This window comes from Xenia sp. Carnegie-2017, unplaced genomic scaffold (assembly GCF_021976095.1).
Source record: "Xenia sp. Carnegie-2017 unplaced genomic scaffold, XeniaSp_v1 HiC_scaffold_16, whole genome shotgun sequence".
NCBI classification, from domain to species: Eukaryota; Metazoa; Cnidaria; class Anthozoa; order Malacalcyonacea; family Xeniidae; genus Xenia; species Xenia sp. Carnegie-2017.
In genome coordinates this window covers 5,077,236-5,096,685 of record NW_025813469.1, presented here as the reverse complement: position 1 = coordinate 5,096,685, position 19,450 = coordinate 5,077,236, and the positions used below count along the sequence as shown (strand labels likewise).

The 19,450-nt window shown below is 35.0% G+C and overlaps 1 protein-coding gene across 1 annotated transcript in view; it reads left to right on the top strand.

Moving 5' to 3' along the window:
• Positions 1-1,715: 1,715 nt before the first annotated feature.
• The window catches only part of LOC124435889 (epithelial splicing regulatory protein 1-like), a 25,436-nt gene continuing 7,701 nt past the window's right edge, over positions 1,716-19,450 (top strand). Inside the window, 8 exon segments of the mRNA XM_046985822.1 lie at positions 1,716-1,955; positions 2,220-2,348; positions 11,349-11,540; positions 11,543-11,558; positions 13,642-13,731; positions 15,237-15,279; positions 16,454-16,558; positions 18,917-19,063. Of these exon segments, the coding sequence (XP_046841778.1) occupies positions 1,830-1,955; positions 2,220-2,348; positions 11,349-11,540; positions 11,543-11,558; positions 13,642-13,731; positions 15,237-15,279; positions 16,454-16,558; positions 18,917-19,063 (848 nt within the window). The 5' untranslated portion in view covers positions 1,716-1,829.

The window sequence follows — 19,450 nt, the reverse complement described above, 5'->3', positions numbered from 1 at the left end:
TATGTAATGCAGTTTAGTTTAAATAACATTCAAGTATGGAAAATTGTATTGGTTATGGAACATAATGCCCGTGACCCCCTACCGTTAATTCCAAACAAATGATAATCGTTGTCAACAAATATTTTTTGACTAAGCTCGTGTAATCTCATACACTTATAGAAAATGTTCGAAATGGTTTGACTTCTATGATTTTATTTATTAAACATGGAGGGTAAAAAAGAAATGTCAATGAAAGTAATTTTACTCGCTCATAATTTTATATTTACCCTGGCCAAGGTCCAATTTCTTTGTTTTTACATTGTCATCAAGCCAACAGCATTAAAATTTGTAGCTCACATTAATTGCTGCCGTAATTTTGCAACTGAATGTCATGTCATACTCTAGTCGTTTGCTTCTCACAAAAAGTTATCAATGTGTTTCTTTTTTACCAATCATATATTCTGAATTTTGTTTGTAATAACACAAGCTTTAACATTATCATTTGAAATATTTTTTTTTTGGAATTATTGCTTTGGGTATAAAATTATTAGTTGTTGTGAATTAAAAGTAATGACAGACTATGGTCAGTCTATGACTTTTTACAATGTCGAGCGTCCCATTGAGGGATTCTGCCTTCAAGGATACAAGTTGGGCTGTTTTGCATTACAATGCATCCAAATGCTGTTCTCGCACCTTTTAAAAGCCAGCCTCAAAAGAGTGATAACTGGTGGGGTTAGTATTTATATATTCATAGTTTTGTTTAACCCTACTTACAATTGATTTCAATAGCAACTGATAAAGCAGAGCATGCATATACATGAGTATTACTTTTCTGGAGTTCTCTCTCTGCGAAAGTAACAGAAAAATATAGTAACCTTGAGACGCCGACAAATGAACGGCGTCTCAGAGTGGCATCAAAAGAGTGATAACTGGGGGGGAGGGGGTAGTATTTATATATTCATAGTTTTGTTTAACCCTACTTACAATTGATTTCAATAGCAACTGATAAAGCAGAGCATGCATATACATGAGTATTACTTTTCTGGAGTTCTATCTCTGCGAAAGTAACAGGAAAATTTAGTAACCTTGAGACGCCGACAAATGAACGGCGGGCGTTCAACCTGCTCCAAAGCAATGTTTGTAAAACCTCAGTATTTAATAAGCTTGTCACGTTTGTCGTAGCCAACCCGCAAGTTTCGTTGTGCTAATGTAAATATTTCGTTTCTCACTCAATGTAAAAGGAAAGAATAATTCTAATAAATAATACTAATAAATGTCTATAGTACACAGGACCTTCCCTAGAACGTTTTGGGATGTTTAATTTTTATCTTCAGTTGCAGCCATCTGATTTCTTTTGAAAATAATTTACATTCAGTAGAAATCAGTCGGGTACTACTGAATATATAAATAGACACTCTCTTCCCACCAATTAACGTTCTCGGGACAGCTCTGTAAATATACAAAGCTTGTCAAAACTTGGTGGTTAGCCTCACCACTGATAGTTCGAAGTAAAAAAAAGAAAACTAAAATAAACAGCTCATTTGCGGCCATTTTGTTTCATCTCGGCTTGCGTATCGAGCATGTATGTCCACCTCAAAGGAAAACTCCGTTCGTTGCGCGAGTTTATATCCACGTGTCATTGGTAAACCCCTACGGTGACCGATGTCCAATCAGAACGCAGTAAAATAGGTTCGTATTTCATCGCGTCTGAGCTTATGTTTTCGTCGATTCGGGCGACTGTCGTTGCTACATATTACGTCTGTGTGTTAAGGACTGCATCAACTGCTCCGGGCATCGCAATAACACTCAGACAGGAGCACCGAGCAAACCAAGTCACGACTTTTGGCAAGATGCCGTTCAAAAACGCTGACAAAGTTCTATGTTTAGCCTGCGAGCCTTTAAAGGACAACAATGTCGTCTCGGACACTTCGCTTGTTCGGCTCGGGTATATCATACACGATAATGTTGAGAATCAGGTAGATTAATTTTTTATTGATTTATCCATTAGGACTCGTCGTGTGTTGCGATGCAGAGTCTAAATTCAATATGTCTTGCATTGGTAATAAATTTCGCATTGTTTCCAAATCGGCTGTGTATACATAATACATGCTTATATAATCACACGAATCTTTATCGCTCTGTTTTTCTTGCGTGCCAATATAAGCACAATGCATATCTTTTGCATATGCATATCTACGTGTTTGCATCGAGCCGAATGTTGTTGTATTTGATACTTGCAGACTGTGAGTAGCCGAGTGAAAATCATTCGGACGACAAGCGCATGCCCAACCAACGAGATTGGTGATTTGCAGCATAGCGAAGGCAACGACTTTGACGAAGCAATCTCCCTGAAGACCTTTTTGGATCAGGTAAAAGTGAATGTTTACATGTATGATGTTTTGGTGCATCGTGCTTACGACAGCCTACACCCGAAGTTAAATGCTTCTATTCTCCATTTGTCTGCAAAGGGTCGCTGGACAATTACTTTCTTTGTGGGCCGAGATCATTTTGTCCTTTAACCTGCTGCAATGATGTTCCCCTGTAAAATTAAAAAAAAATATTCGCTATAAGATATTCGAGTGATATTAGCCTGAGATAAATCGACCGTGCGGGCTTTTTTACTTTCAAAGCAGTATACCCGCAAATGTTATAATCATACATAACTCGGTCGATGCCATTCTGACTTAGCATATGTAAACAAAACTGACTGAAGCTTTAAAACTTTCGAAGCATCGCGACCTTTTACGTAAGGTCGCGTACTTTCTCCACTCGAAACAAAGCGATTAAAACGGGCATTATTGCTCTTTGTTTTTCAAAGAAGGGAATGAATAAATCGATGATATGACGCGCTTTTGTATTTACTCGATGCTGCTTGCTTTTATATGGCGAACATCCTTGATATACCATTGAACGCGGGACTATTTTCGTTTGTGAACAAAGTTCGTTTGGTGGAAGCAATTCGACCTTCTAGGCCATTTCCGCTGAACTGACAACATCTTTGTATACCGCAAAGGACGCGCGCAAATATAATTGAGATTCCACTTTAGCAGGCAGCGTGTCTATATAGTGATTTGCCATTGAGCATCATCTTATTTGCGCGAGTGCGTTGCATAAAACTTAACTGTCCGCTCCCACATTAAATGGCCTCCATTATTTTGCTTACAAAGTGATCTTAAACAGGCGTGACCGTGTGTGTGTTATATAAATTATTTAACACATGAGATTGAGCTCATATTTAATATTGAATTATATGTGTTTATATCTTGCAATATGAGCTGTGGGTGTTTTTCTGTGCTCCAAATTGTAAACAGTCTAACGCTGTATCTTCTGCACAAGGTCATTGACGTCGACGGGCATTTTTTCTGTTGACCCGTGGGTTATTTTAAAATTACATATATATTATATATATTAAAGTACATAAAATTACATAAATAAATATATATTTATATATGCTTTTGCGCACCTGAAACAATTTTTGGCGCTGGACATATATTCATTAATGAACACGCGTTCACATAGCCCCGATAATTCACTTAAATATATGTAGTTATTTCACATCCATTGCATTATTGGTTACTATCAAGTAAAACCTTTAAAATGTTTTACTTCGTCCATATGATGTTTTAATAGAGTGTACTTTAAACTTTCTCCCCCTTGTCCACTCATTTAATCGGCTCCTTGCATCATTTACATTTTTAAATCGCCTGTCATCACTGCCCGGTCACAGTTGGGTCCGTTATCAATCAAGTTCATCCATGCGTCAGATTTTACCAACTGCAAGTTTCCTGAACAAAACTGCTCGCTCGATATATATCTGTAGGCTGTAGCGAAGTACGCACTCAATTTTTTTTCTTTTGCTCACACATACTTTCTCTGTGATTAATTTATTTTAACACATAAGAAAACGTCAATTTAGATTATAAGCGGAGTTTTCCTTTGCTGTAAAGCCGTAGCTATTTACCCATATGCCTATAGCGTTAAAATATGTCTCAACGACATGTATGTCATTGAGCGCATGCTATGTTTTTAGATGCTGATAAGATTAGTCTACACTTATTCAACACATGTATTCACATAAATGGCTATGTGCTTACTGTTTATAATTGTAGCCAAATTCTTAAAATTTATATTAATTTCAAGAAATCACGAATTCAGCTTCTGCCTTAAGGGGCAACTGATTGTTGACTTATAAATTATTTCTCACATTTTATATTCAACGTTTTTGCATGCTTGCAATCTTTTATAACTGAAGTGTCTGTTGTGGAATTTATATGTGTGTATTCAATGGCTGTTCATTCACAAACATCAAGTCGTATTATTGTATGGAAACTGCTTCATATATAGAACCACTGTGTCCAAAATGAATGTGAAACTGCTTGCGTTAAATACCTATGTAGCTGGTTCACGATTATTACAAGATATCATTTAGTCATAAGATATGAGTCATAAGTCATAAGATATTTACTTAAATGAATTTTGTATGTCTTTTACAATTTACAATTAACGTCATTGTCTATTCCCCGTAGTCTAAAGCTCACAAACACACTAAGTGCTACACGAAAATCATGCTCTCTGTAGTCTGTAATCTTGAAAATAGTGCTCTCTGTAATCAATGATAAAGTCATTTCTCCATTACTGGCAAGATTTATGCTTTAATATTTCATATCGAGCAATCAGTAGAGTGAAAATGTCGTCTTTGAAAAATCATGCAGTGTTTTTGAAGCCCCACACTCAGTTGAGCTTTTGTGTCCCTCCTCCCCCCAAGCGTTTTCTGTCAACGCTGATATGGTGAATTGACCCGGCTGAAATATAGTTGATGTTCACACTTACCCAAATCCTCGATCAAGATGATTTTTAGAACAAGTTAGGACCAAGCGCTTGCTTAGAATTCCGCATCTGTCAGAGAATAGCAAAAGAAAGGAGAAAATTTTATTTAGCTTTAAATTGCCATAGAAGGGGGGAGAGGCTGTTTTGCCTGCCTGGAAGAAAATGCCTACATTAGCCTATACATAAGTCAATGTACTGATTTTAACACATCTCTTATGATTGGAGTTGACTGTGCGTGATCATCATGTGGATTATGCTCAATACTATTTGGCGTGCATCAGGAAAGTTCAAAGGGTAGTCTTAGTTGACCACCAAACATTCCGAATTTCTTTCTATGCTATTGAAACTTAAATAGTTTCCTGGAGTTGTAACTGTTAAAAACTGTGTTGAAATAGTTGTTGTATATCTGTTTACTTAGACCATATTACAGCTATTGCAAATCCACTTTAATTTAAAATGCATTATTTATTGTCCATTGTACTGACAAAGTGTCCTTGATCTTGCAAAATTTTTACATTTCCCACAGTTAACGCAAGATTTGCTGCACTACTCAATATCCTCTCAATCCATCTACGATGTTAGTTGATATGGCTTCAATATTTTTTTTGATATGGGAATATATTAATTAAGTCTTAAATTGCGCGAAGCTATATTTTCTATCTGATATTTGTGAGATGAAACCATTTTTTACCAAATTTGAAGGAGCAATATCATTTGTTTTAATATTTTTTATAACAAGACTGTTGCAGTTAGGAGAAGAAAAATTGTATTGTGAAGGGAAATAAATTTATGTGTTATATTTGAATGTTGATGTGTTTGAACAAATGAACGCAAAATTATCCTTAATATATAAACATTGCCTTCGACAATTGAAACATTGTTTCTTCTTAGCTAAAATTTCAAATGTGAGCACCGTATGATGTTATCAGTTGCATTACTTGCATGAATTTTAAATAGAAAATATTTCCTTGCATTATATACATTTATATATATGTTGTGTGCCATTGATGCTTTTCACTGAATATTCGAGTTAATGTTCGACAACCAGCTATAGTAGCTAAAATCGTCTTTGTTATGCACCAACTCAGCCCATTTTGTTATGATTTGAGACACTTGTGGTGTTTTCATATTGTATACTTCGCGACGCTCCAAAGCCCGAGCGGCCATGTTTATCTATTTCACTTTAGCATCGACATTACATTGTTGACACATCACGCTGACATGCTGTGCAATCCATATTACGTTTGACTAATCTCAAATTGCTTCCTAATTAAGTCGTAATTTTAATTACTTCATTTTATGACTCTGCCCGCCTCCTCTATTTGAAAGTGTAAACATATAGTAAAGCTCGTTTGTTCGATGTGTTGTCGTACTATATTTGTTTGAGTCATGCTTATACATATAATAGTTTGAACGAAAAGTGTAGGAAATTCTCAGCATAGCATGATGCCGAAAAATAAATTATAGAAACTTATCCGCGCAACAAAAACAAAAAGCGAGATAAAAAGCCATTTTGCATGTTCAAGCAACATACATTTTCTCGAGGAGATATTTCGATTACGATATCTTTTTATCTCAACGTATGCATACATAATGATTTTTGAATATTTAATGACACAAATGCAACTGTGACGCCAGGAAAAGGTCGTAGAAACTCTGCATTCTCAGATTGGCAGGTTCGTGCACACGTTTATTCTACAGCTATACCTTCATTCTTCTGAAAAACGTGGCGGTCTTAATTAAGTTGCTCTTTTTTTCAAAATGCGGCATTGATTTAATGTTTCTTTTCAGTTGTTGTTAATAATTTTAGAATAGTCTAATTATTATCCAATACTTTAAAGCGACATGTCGACATTGTTTATTCCCAATTTGGATGATATATCTGAAAATGCAAGGTCTAAATTGTAGTACAATAAATATTGAAAGTTGTTTATCCAATCCTTAAAAGGGAAGCAACTTTTGTCAAGGCGTATTACAGAATGTGTGTCAAGCGTAACTTTTTTAGCTTGCAGCACACTGAATTCAATTTCCTTTAGTCTAAGTTGCATATGGATCACAATATTGATCACGATAGAAAAATCCTAAATTTTCTCCACCCACAAAATGGCTGTCACATGGCTGTGAATAACGCGCAATGCATCTTGGTTGACACACAGACACAAAATATTTCAATGTCCAATGCGCAATACATACACGCCCTGATGACAAACACCCCCACTCAGAAAATTCGGCAGAATATTCATATCAGATAATAGAACAGCAAAAATATTTTTAGATTTTAAGCTTTTCTAGCATTTAATAGACACAATTTTATTTTGCCAAATCATTTACTAAGCTGATTGTGCACTTTATTTTGATACGGAAATAATTGATTTTTGCTTAGAAATATCTTAAAATAAATTATGCATTAAATTCGGCTCATGTAAAATGCGACGTTTGAATCAACATCGAATTTCCGTCGAATATTCGACTAACTCAGTCGAATATGCGACTAAAGTCGCATTAAATTAAAATCCGTCGAATTTAATTGATTCAAACGTCGCATTTTACATGCACATAATTCTCGCATTTGATTCGGCGCATGTAAAATGCGACGTTTGAACCGGGCCTTACACGCGTTTTCAATGTATTCATGCAGGAGGTTATAAATATAAGATCTTCCGGCTAAATGCCTTGTATAACCCTTGTTTGTGAGAAAGGGCAAAGCTTGGCCAATTAATCATTATCTATAAACTTTGAGCAAGAATTTTTTATGAAAACGCAGACACAAATTTACCCTATTCAACGACAAGTGTGCGATAGATGGCGCCCTTCTTTCCCCACACGGTTCCAGCCCTACTTTTCTCCGATGATTTCCTTGGTTCCTCTCGACCGTCCTATTTAATGGCGTCTCTCGTCTTTATTGCAACGATAAGGATTTAAGTTAATATACTTATGATGGTGAGACATGAACGTTTCTATGCTTTATCTTCCTTTCAGACCGGTCTGCACTGATTACTTGTAGCCTTTTATTATTATGCCATAAAAGATGTTTTTCCTTCGAAATAAACAACTGGCTATCACAAAGTTTAGGTATTAATGATATAAATTCCTCACAGATGCTCAAATAATTGAGACATTTCATCCTAAAACATGGTGGACCATCTAAAACTTCCTGAAACTCATTGCGATAGACAAAGGGTTTGGATGCGCATACACGCCATTTTACATTAAACAGTATCTCGTGTGATCTAAATTTTCAAGTCGAACGTTGCTTAGTTTATTTGAGGCTCGCGCTGTTTTGAACCAAGAGAGATTTCTCTTTAATCTGTTCCTCATGTTTTCTAAGTGTAGAGTGTTTTGTCTAAGTTGATTTTAAAAAATTAAAACAATATACTTGGATATGTATTCTTGGACAGTTCTGATATTCATCTTTTTAAGATTTACCAGATTATTTGCATGTTCTATATTCTTCAGTGGTTCGTGAAAATCATCGTCACGGTTGCGCGAAACATTGGACTGGTAAAGAAGGTCAAGTTTATATATCGCTTCAATTTCTTTTTCTATTCTGGGCTTCTAAATATGCGTGATTACGGCTCATTGGATTATTTATTTATTTTTTCTTCCGCAGGATTTAATTTAACTCATATTTTTGCCGTAGGCTGAGAAAAAAGTGCTATAGTTGTGGACAGTTACTGATTGCTTAATCTGCTCATTGTCAAAATGAGGTACTTCGCTTGTTCAAAGAACAAACAACGAGGTTGTGATTGTCTTTACACTTATTTGATTATCTTCTGTACATCCTAACTACAAAAAAGCAGTTGTTTCATTAATCGAAGATTGTTTCTTTATTATGGTCAGTATATAGTGATTTTTCAAAAGCTTACAAGTTTTGGAAATGCATAAAGATTCCAAAGCTAGCGAAAGATAAATTCCAAAAATTGTCTTTCGAATTGCGAAGTTTAGAACAAGAAAATCAAAGCAATTTTCCTTGGGTTTTTGCCCGGAAACGTTTCGGAAACTGAAAACCACAAAGTCTTATTTTCACTTGCGAAGTGTGACCACAAAACCGGTTCACAATGGGAGGAACTTGTAATAAACGTTGACCTAAGGTCAAAAAATTGATTTACATTGCGCATTTAATAAAAACGACAATTTTTTTAAAATAGTCCTGTTTCGACATCTCATGATGCTATGTTCAGTATAAGTGAAATAAGATGGCATCATGAGATGTCAAAACATGTCTATTTTAAAAAAATTTGTCGTTTTTTTTAAATGCGCAATATCAATAGTGCTTTACGCAGTTACGACAGTTTGCATTCTCAGACACGAAGAGAAATCTGGTAGGAAGAAATGGCAGAAGAGTTTACTTGCTCATGATTTTCACATGAGCAATTTGCCGTGGGATCTTACGAACTCTGAAAGACTCTTTAGTCTTCCATACTCTTTACAAAGAAACCTTTTCTTGCATCATCAGATATGAAGTTAGAGGGAAAAGAGAATTGAGCTTCTTTCACCTTTCGTCTGCATTAATGGGGAATTTTTTCAACACGTTTAAACATGTGTGTCAAGTTGGTGCATTTATGACGTGTTCGTTTCCGGCTGTATTCAAGGCTAAGTGTTTCCTTAAATCACAGTAGGTGAAATTATGTGTATCATAACGACATCCATTGTCTGTGACTGTTGACGTGTGCTGATTTAGCTGCTGAAGAATCATTTTCTTCGTGGTGTTGGATTTATATGTTGTGAATTTACTTTAAGTATTAGGCTTTTGAATCAACATTCAGTTTCAGCGTTCCTGCTGACGTTCCCTAAAATCTATACTAGCGAATCTTCCGGCTATCGTTTAAAGGCTTGGTTACACGGTTAAAGGTAAACTGCTCTGTTTTTTTGGAACCTCGTGTTGCGTTCGAAAGAAAGCGTGTTCACTACAGGTAGATATACAAGCTACTTTGGATTTTGTTGCTGTTTGAAATCGTTTCGAAGATATGCTTACGGCAACGTTTTCGGATTTTGCTTTTGTTTGAAATCGTTTCGAAAATATGCGTACGATTCTTCGGTGTTGTCTGTAGACGAAACACGCGGCTGCCGGACGCTTGTCAAATTATGAGCCTAAAGCGGCAGTGATGTCTTTGAAACTGACTTGCGTGTAGCTTATGCTCGTTATGTGTGATTACATCACTGTTGAGATGTTTTTTTCTGATGCATGCTAAAAGTGAAAAAATTTTCCATTTCTAGTTTGCGAGTTATTATAACTTGAAAATTTTTGCGTATTCATATTCTCGTCTCTCGTGTTCACTGAAAAAGTGCTCATTTGTCATAATGTAATTTGTGGCTTTTGAATACAAAAAGAGCCGTTTGCTTGTATCATGCATATGCTTATATATACTTTTCAAGTATCTTGTAAAATATTTCTCATCCATGTTTGTGATTATATTATACTACAGTCATTCTATTTTAAACTATCCGTCGTTTGCCTCATGGGATAATTGAGCTCGTGCGTCTTTTGATAATATGGCATTACTCCTCTTCGCCTTGCACGCGACACATATTGTATATTCAATGAATTTATATTTTCTCCTGGATTTCAGTGGGATTTTTTCTGTGGAAAGTTGATGTGGTTGGGTGGGTGATTAGTGGTGTGGTGGCCTAACTCGGTAAACTGACATATTTACTGACATATTTTTGGAGTTTCAGAATTCCTTACCCGATCCAAGTCTGGAGCACATTTATTTATAATCTCGTCCAAGTCACATGTTTTTCATGTGCATATTAAAACCGTGTTAGGATTAATATATTATATATATTCTCTGATGATGGCTTTGGAATAAAGTCGAAACACGGGGCCATCCAGTAAACAGCTATAGTCTCTAGAATATCTCGTCCATACGCAGCTTAAAAGAGATTTGACTCGTTCTAATCCCTGTGGGCTTGGTAGCTCAACAGGTAGAGCGGCGGACTAATATCCCTAAGGTGCGAGTTCAAATCTCGTCCAAGTCATATGTTTTTCATATGCATATTAAAACCGCGTTAGGATTAATATATTATTTATAATAATTCCCACAATCACGAGGGAGTCTGAGAAACAGAGGCTTCAGATAATAATGAGTCGCCCATTCCACCGTTTTTATCAATTGTTGTTTAAACCAAGCTTATTATGTAAAGTATAGATCATAGAGAAAAAAGCATTCAAGCGCCAAGTAGTTTTTGTGCGGGGTCTGCACACTGTCAAATTCAATTTTGCCAATTGAACACAATAGCTACCAAACAATCATTGATCAACGAAGTACGAGCTTTCTTTCTAAATTCTCATTCATTTTTTCGGTTTTATAATTATCATATCAAGAGACATCCATTTTCTTAATAAACGAAATTTTATTTAAGAAAAGTATAGCAGTTCCTCACAGTCCACTTGTGGCATATTTTCCGACAGGTCTTCTTCATCGTTGCTTCACATTTTCTAATTTAGTTTACTTGAATTTCATAGAGCAACGTTTATTAATGCTAGTTTTGCTTCATTGAATTTTGATATTCCTTTGTCTTAAATCTTTATCTTTTTTCAGTTAGAAGTTGATCTTGGTGATTGCTCTTCACTGATTGTTGTGACGAATGGGCCATTAGCTTTGCGAGAAGTCATCCATCCAAAGGCTAATCTAGAAGGAACATCTATTCCCGAGGTGTTGTATTCGTATGTCGACGTTGATTCTGTGTTTCGCAACACATACCCAGAAGCTAAAAACGACGTGTGCAAAATTTAACTGAAATTGCAACACGTATCCTTTTCTATCTATTTGTTGAGATTATCCTGCATAATTTTTGTCGGAAAGAGTTTCATTTGCTGTTGGGAAGACTTTCATGTTCGCTTATATTATGAATATAAATATCTAAGTCAGCAGAAACGTTAGGAAAGAAATAACATCTGACTCATTTGTAGCTATTGATTTGCCACGTGGAAAACGAATTCTCGGTATAATTAAAATTGCCCTACATAAAAGTTTTAATAACACACGGATGAAATATTTTATTGATCTTAACGTTTCGTCTTTAACTTGACACATCATCAGACTAAGTGAATCATCTAGCAAGTTTGGAAACATATATACTCCGTAAATATGTCATTAATTAGTATGTATGTTTTCAAACTTCCTATTGAATATACTTAGTCTGAAATAATGTCTTAAATTAAAGACAAAATATTACGATTAATAAAATAGTTTATCCCTGGCCTGATTAAAAGTTTTATGTTGGACAATTATTTTTACTAAGAATAAACACAGGCTATGAACACCTTAGTATAGACAGAGAACCTTCCTACAGAGGGAACGTGAACATCTCAGTCAGCAGAGAACTTGAATACCATAGTTAAAAGAAAACTTGAATATCTTAGTTAACAGAGAAGGTAAATATATTTAATAAGAGACAGAGAACATGAATACCTAAGTAAAAATCTCAACAACCTTGTCATACAGAGAACGTGAATCTCTTAGCAATCAAAGACATTGCTTGCTTTAGGAAAGAAAGAACGCAAGTGTTTTGGGAAAGACATAACGTGAAGATCAAAGTGGATTTCCATTCAGTGCAAATTTGTATCGCGATCGACTCTTTCCGATCACTTTCTTTTCAATTGTAAGCTGTCAACCGGAACAGTTTCACACTGCTGTACACAATTCAAATGAAAGTGATCGCAAAAAGTCGATCGCGCGACAATTTGCACTGAATGGAAATCAGCCTTTTGTCAATAAATCAATGTCACACAAAATAAGAAGGCACTAAAGCTGATTTGAAAACAAAAAACGTGAACAAGCATTCTTTACTTCAAAGCACGGAGATATTGAATAATAATAATACATCACTTCTGAAATGAATTAATAATCTATTTAACAGGCCGCTCATATTTTGCATGATATCAATTACTTTGAGTTTTTTTATTGCAAAATCAAAATATTTTAAAACACTTCTGCTAACAATCTGCCAAGTATATTTAAATAAAATTCATTTTTGGTATATATTTTATATAAACAAAGATTCCCCTAATTTAAAGTCGTAATAAACCAAGAACCTGCTTAAGTAATGCAATCCAACTGTGCATGCTTGCTGAAACGTGTCCACAGCGCGATCTCTGTTCATTTTTGATAGCCCAGGTTAAGTTCATTAAATCTTGCAACAATTACTTTAAAGGCAACCAATTTTTGGTTTTAAAGAGCTATCGTTATTCGATTTACTAGATTTTATCTCTCAAGTAATGGGGCATGTAATCTCCTAAGAATTTGCTACGATTTTTCGTTTTTTGCTATTCATGATTTGATTGTTATCTCAACTGACACGATGGGCGAAACTTTTCACTTGCTACATGTAAATGAAAAATGTAGGCGTAGGAATTTTCATTGAAATTTGATGAATTTCTTGCATGATGTCGTACATTACTTGGGCAATGAATGACTTAGCTATTTGCGAAATGCAATGTAAATATCGACCCCCTACAATTCCTCGGCATGTTAACTGTTCCAAATATAGCTGCTATTAAACCATGGAACATATTTGAGCATTCCTTTTTCTTTGGTTGTTATGCAGAAACAATTTGCTTTACCTCTCTAAAACTTTACAGCCTTCGAAATGAGCATACACGGTATCTACTCGTGTTCCTTTTGTTACGAAATGAAAGTTAAATATTTCGAGCTCCCCACTGCTTGCTCGTGGTTGCCCTAGATGATGTGTTGTTTTCGTATACTGAACTTGAATGGGCGTGTTGGAAATTCATTTTGACACGATCACTTCATTTGTCAACGTACCATTTCTACTCCATATAAATAAACACAATAATCATTGGTTTAGCTTATGCACTTAACGTTGAGACAGATTTAGGCCTAACAGTGGAATCGCAGACACCAGAAGTTATTGAAGTCTGTCATCTTCTAAATAAGATCATGCAACAGATGGCTCCACATGGTAAGTTGGGTAGACAATCAGGAAAGGAATTCTATCAAGTTAAACATTAGTTTTCAATCACTTATGTTTTGTTCAAAGATATTCAGCGATCTTGTCCACGTATGTCGAAGAATTTAGTAGAGTGTGTGCTTGTATCAGTTGGGTGTCTGTTTGAGCTGAAAATTTGCAAAAAACTGAGATGTGTTTGATACATGTGTAGTTATTAGGGATTGATTGTTTAACAACACAACTTGTTTTGTCTATGATTGTTTTAGAAGTATGTCAAGTGCGGCATATATTAAATGAATACTGCTTGATGAAAATACACCTATTCGCTTTAAAATTTAGCTAGCCTTGGCATTTTTTTAGTAATTTAGAGAGGACTGCGTATTTTATCAGCTAATTAATGGGTAGCTACCCATAATTGAATGTGTAGGGATCATTTTCGCCCCTGCATAATTTTTAACAACTCAAGCTTTGTAACTTCTTGTCGTCGAGAAGGACATTTTAGCAGGACTGGTTTACCACGTCGTATGAGTTTGCAAGTGGATTTTATGAAGTTAATAATTTCACAGCACATATAATTTTTACTCTCGAATTTTCATCATTGTTATTACGTTTATCTTGGTTAATTACATAATTCAGTAATTATGAAATCGACAGAAAATTCAGTACGGCTGCTTCTTGCAAATATTCTTGTGGTTATTGCACATTTTTACAATTTCAGTGCCGCGTGGCCGCCAATACGATCCAGTTTTCCATGATATTGGTAAATAAGATATATTATTCTTTACTACCGATGACAACAACGACAAATTTGGAACAACTTAAGTTAATGAAATGAGTACGACAAGGTTTTTAGATCCTTCAGTTAAATGGAATATCATTCGCATAAAATTTTCAAAAGATGAAATTATTCGGTGTAAAATACCGTCGTTACGCAATTTGTATTTTCTCTATAATAATAAATAGTCGCACTTGATAATTTTATAAAGTAGTAATAAATATAACAACAAGTAGTATTGTTTTCTAAAGTTTCAAAGTATAGGTATGCTGGTCAATTTTTGTTACGAAGATACCTTACCTTATTAAATACAAAAAATATCTTCTGTGCATGTATCAGGTTCAAACAATTGACTGATCCTGCTGTGAGAGCTTACATGAAATGCACGCATTCCAACAATTTCTGAACTCGATCGAAGAGAAAATATCCTCAAATGCATCATTTTCAATCAGATTCTGTGATTATTTGCTGTCACATGCGAGTAAATGCTGACAATGGAGTTTTGGTTAGAAATGGCGATATGTGTGCAGTTATTGGTATACAATATGATCGTACTTATTCTTTTAGTTAATACTTTCATTACTGAACTTTTCACTTGTCATCTTAGATTCCCGAAAGTGTATCGAAGGTCCTTCGATTGAGCTATGCATCAGTCGTGATGCTATCTCAAACTCTTACATTTGTTAGTTTATATAGGGCACTTTCTTCTTCAGTTGTTCCACCAAATTTTTTATGTTTCCAGGTTCGGCACAAATGATTCAAGCAAATTATTCTCAACTGTCAAAGTGAGTGATGTTTATTTGGGCACACGAAAAGCATGTGCCTGTTGCATAATATTTTTTTCATTGGAGGCGGTTTTATATAAAAAAAAATGTCCGGACTTAGATGTATTTATATTTAGAACCGACTTACTACTGTTTTGTAATCATATTTTTCGGCTATGGTAAAATATACTGAGTTTGTGTGAATACTCACAAAAGTGAGGGTGAATGTCTTAGACTTTCATGTGCATTTCTTATTTTAAATATTGCATCATGGGAATGTATTCTACGGCGAATTCCCGTCGCCATCACAATGCCGTTTGACTATGCTGAAATTCAGCCGATTTAATATACTATTTCCATGATCTGTTACACTATTGCAAAGGCATTGGTGAATTTCCCACCCTGCTGGTTTTCATGTTTGAAGACGAGTATTCCAAGTATTATTAATTTCAAAAGGAGATATTTGTGGATTGTTGAGCTTTCGACTTAGAGTGTGCATGCAATAGCCACTAGCAATCCCGCAAGTTCTGCCTGTTAAGTCTGTCATGTTTACTTCAAAGAATTATTCTTCATTTCTTTGGACCATGTTCATCCGTACGCCACTGAAAATTTAGCCAGGAACACTGGCGCATCAAGCCCGCAATGCAAAATTTCCTGTGTTTACTCGGTGAAAAAACCATGGATTTCCATAAAAATTAAAATGGATACGCCACTGCTTGGCAACAAAATCTGACAAAATACACCCATTCTAAAAAAACTATTCAAAATAATTTCATTTTCACATGTTTTTATGCTGTCATTATAATGCCATCCATTATTGAAGCGGAAAAGAACAAATGAATACGTGCATGGAATGAAATTTTGATTGCATTCTTGAAGCAACAAATCAAACTTTCTTATTTTAAAAGTTGTTAAGTTGTTTTTTCTCAGTAGCTACTTCGCTCTAACTAATAGGTAGGGAATGCTTTACGAGAAAAAGTTTTAGTCACCATCATTTTAAAATAATTCCCGTATTTTTTGCGAGTTGACATTTAAAAATGCTCGACTGACTACTTTATGCCTTGCAAAAAAAACGCACAAACTTTAACATGGTGTTAGACTTTTTTGATACAGCTATATGACGCAGGCTTTTCCATGCCCATCTTGCTCATTAGTCATATGTTGTTCACCCTTTTATCATTGTTGTTGTTTTTAGTTCGTCGCCTCTAAAAGAGGATACTCTTGTCCGAGTTCAAGGCTTAGCCACCTTTACAACTGAGCAAAAGCTTGCAAAATTATTCGCGGGATTGAATATTGAAAGGTGAGTGCCTTTGAACAATTTTGGTTCTCTAAGCAATACTCTTCGTATCGTGGTCAGTATTATAAGGAAAATGAGCTAGACAAGGCTGAATGACTGTAAAATCTGATTATTTTGTCGAGAATGAAGGAAACTCAATTGCTAGAAATTTTGATTTATACACTTTTTTCATGAACCTTAGAAATTTCGTTTTTGTTTGGCAAGCTGTATATATACCAGAACTGCCATGCAGTTTTTGATCGGTTTATACGATCAGTTATATTTGTGAATGTGCGTGATGTTGTGAAAAGTTTCAAAAACAGTGGGGCGCCAAATGATGTGTGATCTTGCGTTTGCGACTACTTTCGATTCAGCTGTTGCACTGGCCAACGGAATAAATAATCGTTAAACTTTTTCAAAAATAAATCATTGTTACATAAACACGTCGTTGAAATTCATTTTGCTTTGACTTCAAGTAATTTCAATTAGCTTTCGATGCTCTTACGTATGTATGCACGGATTGTAATAATATACATAGAAAGAGAGAGGCTGTTCTCTATAAATTTCTTACTGGGGGTTCACTTTTTCCCAAGCATTTGTTCTTTCGACCATCAAAACATTGAAATGCCGTTAGTAATTTTACGACAGTCTTGTTTTCAAATGAAAAAGTAAGTCGAAAGAATTTGTTAAGCAGGTTGTTTGCGTCTGAAAGACTAGGAACGAGTATACATTAACACCAAGGTTGAGATCATTTGCGTTGCAATGACAAAGCCAGGTGTATGATAGACACTAATCAGAACATATGTGTTTGATGCAGAAGAACAAATTTTAGGCGGTCACATAATCATCTTAATATGTTTTTGAAGTGTCGTAACTAATCGAGTTAATCCTTTATTTGAATTGCATCAATTTTTATCTGCTCGTGTTTACACGTGTCTGGTCTCATTTTCATCATTAACACGTGAAGTCTGCGTAATAAACTTTAGCCAGTATCGTGCAGGTCAAAAGCTTGTAGTGCATCTGTAGTCGATGTAAAAATTGTCGTAATTTGCAAACTATACTCTAATTTTTCAATTATTGTCATCGCTCATCGCAAGCTGCCAAGTTCATTGAATAAGTGCAGTGTTACCAGAACCATTTAGCTGTTCGTCTATTTCAATAAATTAGTGTACTGTTACCTGAACTCTTTAGCCTTTGGCTGTGCTACCAAAGATTCAGGGTCAAGGTGGACTCAACTCATCCTATATCACATTACTTTTCTAAAGAAGTCCATTATATTTGTGACGTTTGTCAATCAAGTATAGACTTTATGGTTTTCAAAAGCATACATACTATTCAGTGGTCTAAATATAGTCAAGTACTCGCAAAATAAGTTCGTTTTCAAAAATAGTTCCATGGAATTGTTTTGTAAATATGTTTGTATAATTTTCCCAAACTGCTTTGTTGACAACTAGAAATAGCTTTATTATGAAATTATATCTCTTGTGCCAGTCAAAAAACAATGCACTTTCATACACTAGTGACAGTAAACGACTCGCTTGCATTTTATCTTTCATTTATCGATCGCGCCTTCAAGTAACGACCGCTTGGACGTTTTTTTTGTATTTATCTATTATCAAATGGTGCAAGTGCAAGTATGTGCCATGAATTGTGTAGTATTTACATAGGATGTGCCATAAATTGTCAAGTGTTGATATATTATGTGCCATGAATTTTGTAAGTATTTTTCTGTGACAGAATATTCCACCTCAGACATTACATTTTGTAACTTTTGTTTGTGTCAGGGCCTCGACATAATGCTTTTTTGAAATTTTAAGTTATTATCATAGAAGCTAGTTAATATTTTAAAACGAGTAGTTAAAGCCTTCGTTTGCAAAATACAATAATGAATAATCCTCGTTTTCCAGCCATCGATTGTCACATAGTCACATAATGGGAGATATATGATCTCAACAAAGCAATGTACTTGTTTTCAAAGAAACTCTAATCTCGTCCGCATCGTTTTATAGCAAAACTAATCGTTCTTATGTATTTTTAATGAAGATTTTAAAAATGTGAACCGCAACATTTACATGCAAGGCTTTCTTTTCCAAGAGAAAATTAATATGCTAGATTCTGTTCTTCTATTGACTTTTCACATAAAAATAATAAAAGCAGTAAAGTTATGTGATGTTAAACTAAAAAGTCTAACAAAGTAATAAGACAGCAATTATTTCTACAAGCTCTATAAAAAAGTATTTTGTCACATCGCGAAGTCCTGGGGAGCGATCTATATTTAGTCCACTTCAATTGATCGCATGCATCGTCGATTAGAATTGTATGTTGTTTTTCCCATGATTATTACAGTTTGTCGCAATTACCGTGCTAATGTTCGAGATTTTAATATTCAGCCTTGATTACGAATGCAAATAGTGATTTGGAATGCATACGTTTCAATCGTGCGAAGCAACTCGACGCTTCCATGTTCACAATTTCGTCGTCTCTTTTTCGGATTAGTATCATCACACTCATTTACAATTTGGCTACGGGGTAAGTTTTGAATAACGCTATTCTTTGTAGCTAGTTATATATGTGCTTAGGAAATTAGAAAGTTGCTTCAAATGCAATGTAGATCACGGCTAATGTTTCTAAATCACACGCCAAATTTCTTTGGAGGTAGCAAATTCCCCGGGTTCAAAGTATATTGAAATACGAAACCCTATATTTATGATGCTCAAGTTAGTTTTAGTCTGTTTCATCTCGCCTTCCTTTAGCATCTAAAAGGTATCGCTAAGTCCGCCAAAGATATACCGTCCATTGCAGGATAGACAATGCTACATTTATAGCAGAAAATTTCCTAAATGGGTACAATTTCTGTATCAAATTAGGATCGTCGTGTCTTGTTATTTCAGCTCACATGAAAATATTTAGAATTAC